This window comes from Stenella coeruleoalba (assembly GCF_951394435.1).
Source record: "Stenella coeruleoalba genome assembly, chromosome: 11".
Lineage (NCBI taxonomy): Eukaryota > Metazoa > Chordata > Mammalia > Artiodactyla > Delphinidae > Stenella > Stenella coeruleoalba.
Genome location: NC_137157.1, coordinates 17032613 through 17038875, shown reverse-complemented (window position 1 = coordinate 17038875; position 6263 = coordinate 17032613). Strand labels below are relative to the sequence as shown.

The 6263-nt window shown below is 36.3% G+C and overlaps 1 protein-coding gene across 7 annotated transcripts in view; it reads right to left on the bottom strand.

Moving 5' to 3' along the window:
- Window positions 1-1034: 1034 nt before the first annotated feature.
- APPL2 (adaptor protein, phosphotyrosine interacting with PH domain and leucine zipper 2) overlaps window positions 1035-6263 on the bottom strand; it is a 58944-nt gene continuing 53715 nt past the window's right edge. For 3 of the 7 annotated variants that reach the window (XM_079936179.1, XM_079936180.1, XM_079936181.1), the window contains 4 exons: window positions 4807-4843; window positions 4451-4591; window positions 3605-3652; window positions 1048-2328 (listed from right to left, as the gene is read on the bottom strand). In XM_079936179.1, coding sequence (XP_079792305.1) covers window positions 2194-2328; window positions 3605-3652; window positions 4451-4591; window positions 4807-4843 — 361 coding nt within the window. In that variant the 3' untranslated portion in view covers window positions 1048-2193. Of the gene's footprint in view, window positions 2329-3604; window positions 3653-4450; window positions 4592-4806; window positions 4844-6263 lie in introns of all 7 variants that reach the window. The other 4 variants (XM_079936177.1, XM_079936183.1, XM_079936178.1 and 1 more) reach the window with 3 other exon arrangements.

Below are 6263 nucleotides of genomic sequence, written 5' to 3'. Positions count from 1 at the left end.
ACAGTTTTGTTTTTTTTTGGTAATACAGTCGATTTACAATATTGTGCTAGTTTCAGGTGTACAGCAAAGTGATTCATTTATATATATCAATTTTTTTTCAAATTATTTTCCATTATAGGTTATTACAAGGTATTGAATATAGTTCCCTGTGCTATACAGTAAATCCTTGCTGCTTATCTATTTTACATATAGTAGTTCTATATATATACTAGTATTTGTTATTCCCATATTCCTAATTTGTCTACCCCACCCCACCTTCTCCTTTGGTAAAGTTTGTTTTCTTGTCTTAGTCTTTTTCTGTTTATAGATTTATTTTTTAGATTCCACATATAAGTGATACCATATGATATTTGTCTTTCTCTGACTGACTTCACTAAGTATAATATCATCTGGGTCCATCCATGTTGCTGCAAATGCCAGTATTCCATTCTTTTTTATGACCGAATAATATTCCACTGTGTGTGTGTATTTATATGTATGCACACCACATCTTTCTAAGCCAGTTGTCTGTTGATGGCACCTGCGTTGTTTCCATGTCTTGGCTATTGAAAATAGTGCTGGCTGCATGTATTTTCTAAAATTAGTTTCCATCTTTTCCAGATATATACTCAGGAGTGGGATTGCTGGATCATATGGTAGCTCTGTTTGTTTAGTCTTTTTGTTTTCCATAGGCCACACATTATTAAAATTCTTTTAATTAAAAAAACTGATTGTAGTTTCTAACAATGTTGTTCTCCTCCCATCCTGAACAATCCTAAGCAAGAATTCAGGGGACTGTGGCTCTTGAAGCCTGTCAGAACTTACTGATCTACTGTGATTACGATATAGAAATTTATAAGATATTAGTTAACACCGAACTGATGATTTTATGGTGTATAATTTCATACTGTTTTGACTAGCTCACTGTGTCTCTGACAGTGCACACATTATAGAAGTGGATTCCTCAGTTAAACCCTTTAACCTAATTTTGAATTGCAAAAGTTATTAATCCACCATTTTAAGAGCAGCACCTTTTAAAAACTTGGCATTGAGATCACGTTATTCCACTCATGTTGCATAGTACATCCCCTCTGCTGTGATTTCATTATGATGTCCTGGTTTTCTTTTGGGAATTAACTGTTAAAGGTACAGAACCAACTTTAGTTTTTTTTTCAGGGATGTTCCAGAAAATAACCACAAAAAGCAAAAGAAACAGAAAGATAGTTTTTATTTGCTAGCTTTTATTGCTAGGTTAATTTATTATTACAAAGAAAGTGATATTACTGTTGAACTTCATTATAATTAAACATACTGTACCAATTAAAGATCATTATACTTGTTTCCTAGTGGGCTGGGATGCCTGGAACCGTCTATGTCAGGATGGAAATTGGAACTTTTATACCAAGCCCCATGGCCAGCTGTGCTTCAAGTGAGTTTTAAAGTTAATTGATCCCTTCTTTAAGGAGGGTCTGGCTCAGAAGAAACAGGAATTGGTAGAGCTGCACCCTGTCCATGGTGATCCACCCCTAAAAACAGTATCTAAAGGACCATGAACTTCTGAATGCTGGTTCATTAAGGTTCCACTGTAAAACTAAACATCTTTTGTGGTACTCATCTGCTTGTCTTTTTATTGCATGATGTTTGGACAATTACCAAAACTAGACCTGCATTTCTGCTAGTGCTTGAGCCTCAAAGCACAGGGCTCATCACCTAACTGCACAAATTAATGCTGTTAGGTCCAATTATGAGACAGACTTGATTATAAATATACAATTTTCAGAATGACAGGCACTTAAAGCTCATTAAGTAAAATACAAAAATAGATTATATTAATAGGAAATATTTAGTGTTTATCAAATTATAAATCTAGGCTTTTACCATTTTTTGGAAAGATACTGGAAACTGAAAAGAGATGACACTGAAATAAAGTGAACAATGCATTTTTCCCATAGCTTTCATTCTGAGCGCTGAACAATGCAATCTAAGAAAAGGACTTACCACAAAGCACCTAAAATAACATTTGTAGATGGGTATGTTGTCAACCATTTCTTACTGTTTCCCTCCCAAGTCTCAGTATCAAGGCATCAATAGTACGTTCCACAAGCAGCTGTCAGCATTCTGAAACCAAGTGGTGTGCCTGTATCAGAGAAGTTGAAAACCCTTAAGGAGGTAGCTCTCCTTCCTGGGTGCTCTTCACCCAAAGGCGCAAGAAGGTTATGCTTCAGATTCTGCGCCTCTATTTTCACTTGGACTTCCATCATTGTCATCTGGTTGATCGTTTAACAGTACATATTTTCCATCATTGGTTAGTGGTATGGACAGCATTAATTGAGCCAATGCTTCTGGATCCTGAAGTTATGGGAGTTTAAGAAGGAGAAAAGAAAATGCTTAAAATGCACTTAAAACCCCTTTGGCTTGGCTGTCACTATGTTCTGTAATCTAGCCTCATTCCTTCTGACTCGTCTATGTGCGCCTTCAGTTGGGTCTCCTTGAATCTCTAAAGAAACCCTCAGTTGAATTACTTCCTCCAGAAACTAGGCCAAGTTTCTACCTCTCAGCTAAAATATCATTACAGAGCCAACTCAGAATCATCTTTCTGGAAAGAGTCCAGAGAGGAACTTCCCTCACAACTTTGACCTTGTCTTTAAACTCCTTTTTTTCCTTTTACTCTATACCAAGAGTTGGCAAACTATGGCCATTTGGCTCACCGCCTGTTTTTATAAATGAAGTTTTACTGGAACATAGCCATGCCAATTCATTTACATACTATGGCAGCTTTTGTGTTAACAACAGCAGAGTAGAGTAGTTGGCAACAGAGACAGTAAGCTGAGAAAGGTTTATTATCTGGCCCTTTACAGAAAGTTTGCCAACTCTGATCTACACCATAAAGTACAAACTTGCAGGGCTTGCTGTGTTTTCATTATGTTGGTCTTAGTCCTTGATCTGTCTGCCCCTCCCCGATAGATTAGAACTGCACAAGTATGATACCCACTAGCTATTCAATACATGTTACTATTTACATTAACTAAAAATTTAAAATCCAGTTCCTTAGTCACACTAGCCACATTTCAATCTGCATATTAAATAGATCCTTTCCGTTACTGCAGAAAGTTCTACTGGACAGTGCTGAACCAGAAGCCCCCTGTTCACTGCTGCAATTCCAGGGGTTTTCTTATACAAAATTGAATCTCAAAAATTAGTTGGGTAAATAAAGATTGCAAACTGCTGATAGGTCTGAGAGTCTTCATTTCCAATAAGCTTCCAGGTAACGTCTCAGTGTTGCTGGGCCTGTGACCACTCTGAGGAGGAAGGCCTTAGAGCATGTGGTAGATGCTGAGGCTTGTACCAGCTTCATTTGAAAGAAAGGAAATCTAGCCAACAACAACAGCAACAAAAAAACTGATAAAACAGTAGGAGGTGCAGCAGTGATACTTACTAAGAACTCTACGTGTTACCAGCGACCATGGAACTAGCTGATCAAAAATGCCTGGTAGTTAGAAGGCTTAAAAGGAAATCCCAAACTTGGCCACCCTGCCTAGTGAGCACCATTTCTCTTTTTGAGAGCTATCTAGGTGTAAAGATAGCCTTTGAGTTGTTGTTAAACCAGCACTAAAATGCACCTTACCTTCTGAACCTCAATGATTTCTTTTCCCAAGTTAATAGCATAACATATCTGCAAAAGACAAGAAAAGTAGTGTTTGGCAAAGGCAGAAAAGGATAAAGAATTTCAGAAAGAAATGTGATTATGAGAGTACAACGAGGTCACTGTCTGCTCACGTCAGCATGGGGACAAAGGACCTGGCTGTAGGAGACTCATCACACAGGGCTCTGAACACTAGCGTCCACCCGTCCTGGTCTCCTGTTGCCGGTTTGTGCGTACAAAGAATATCCAGGTTAAGTGAAAACTGAAGGTATTAAATCGTTTAAAGTTCTTACCGGGATACTTTTTTCCTTTCTCTCTTAACCATATTTAACCACTGCACGTTCATACACAGTGGTAAACAGATACTTCCTGAAAGAAGGGTTGATTCATTTTGATTAATTCTAAGTAGTGAATGCAGTTTTTCACACTAAAGAACAGTTTAGATATACTTTCCTGACACCTGCTTCCTTGGTTTGCTCTCTGAGAATAGATTTTCTCCATTGTAACTTTTGCTTTAATTTTTTAAAAAAGAATAAATTTGAGGGGAACTGCTTTAAACATTTCCGGATAGCTCTACTAAACACTTATATTTCACCATTAAGTTCTTCATTCACTCTATTTTGGTTGATATGTATTTTCCACAAGGAAATTATATTCTAGTTTTCTTTCGGTGGGGCCTTACTAGGAGGTATTATTATCTAAACTACTCAATGGGGACCTGAAGAATAGTCAACTAACTATCCAAGGAGGTTGTGTAAAATAACCCTTTAAGTATCTTTGTTTGGGCTGAAATATTATGGAATCTTAAGATGAAGAAAATAACAAGACCTTTTCGCCTTCTGAGTTGCTTTCAAAAACGTATGTGCTCAGGGACTCTCCGCCTGTGGATTCGGGCATGCGGACCACAAAGCCAACCAGTCTCTTGTTTTCTTGATGAGCAGCAAACTGGGTGACACTGGTGAGTTCAAACTAGAAAAAAATAGGAATAGACCTAATATCACACAACAAACTGGAATTAAAAAAGACAAGATCATTCTCCATGGCAAAAGTCATGAAAAAAGTACACTATTAGTGACATTTAATTTGGCAAATAAAATTTACTAAGTGCCTACTTTGTATTTCAGGTGGCTACGAAGGTGAATTAAGGAGTAATCACTAAAATTAGCATGCATGAGGGTACTTACATTGGCCCTTGTTACTTGAGTCTGAGGATCTATCAACCTGAAATTTTAAGAGATTCACTGTATCACAAATGTTGGATAAAATTATATCCTTAGATGAGTTTGTACAAGTTCAGAATAAAATCACACAAAACCCCTCGAAATATGAAAATATAAGACCTAGTTGAGGGCGAGGTGAGATCGCTCCATGTGACGATCCAAAGGGAGCATGTGCCATGATTTCTGCCTTTGTTGAACCTGTGTAGTTAAACCTCAGGGTATCTTTAATGGAAGATTATAGCAAATAGAGAATTTCACAGTATTTTAGTGCTTAGCCAAAAAGGCTGCATTATAATTCTCTAGAAAATTCTCCAGAAAATTAATGTGGATGGATCTTATTCCATATAGCCTCCATCTCAGCACTTACTATCAGTCTGTTTCCCTTAAAGTACTGGATAAATGAATACTTTTAAGTTTAACAATTTTTTTTTTAAACATGGGGTAGAGGTGAGACAACAGTGAAGGGATTTTAACAAAACTATTCCCTATCAGTTTGGGTGTAGGAGGAGTAACTTTAAGAAGGTATTCTAGATAAATTCTTTAACAACATTTTAAGCATCATCAGTGTCTCTGAGAAAATTAACTGCATTAGAGAATTTACTATTTTATATATAGATAAAAATTTCTACTTTCTAACACATGATATTGTGTATATAAATTATTATTGATTTGCTGTAAGTTTCGTAAGTGAAAGCAAAAAATCTGTTAAAAAGATGGTTATAATTCTGTTTAAATGAAATGTCCAGAATAGGCAAATCTATAGAAACAGCAAGATTAGTGGCTAGGGCTGAGCAGGTTGCAGGGGAAAAGGGAATGACTACTAACAGGTATGGGTTTTCTTCGGGGGGATGATGAAAATGTTCTAAAACTGTTTGTGGTGATGGTTGCACAAATCTGAATATACTAAAAAACACTCTAAAGGGGCAAATTGTACAGTATGTAAGTTATATCTCAATAAAGCTGTCCCCCCCCAAATGGTTACAATTTGAAAGGTATGCAGTTATACTTGTTAAAGCATGGTGTATTTTATAATCAGAGGGCTTAAGACTGAATTCCAACCTGGCTACGTATTTATGATCTTGTGTAAGTCACCCTGACTTCTCTCAACTGCTTTGTAAAATTGGGATAAGAACCTCCATATTTCAAAGAGGTGGTTAAGAAAACGAGAAAATGTGTATGGAATTTTAAGCTACAAAGCTAAATAAATAAATTTTTATGTCCCTATAAATGAGTATGAATTTAATGAGTTTTAAAATTTACATAATCAACAATTTCCCTCAAGTTGGGATAACTTTAAATATTTTGTAAAATTTTTCTATAAATGAAGATTTAAACCATTCATATCATATTTTGTGAGTAACTTTTAAGTTTGCTGTCTACATCAGGTAACCTGGATTTGCTTAAGGTCTGATTTTCTGTGT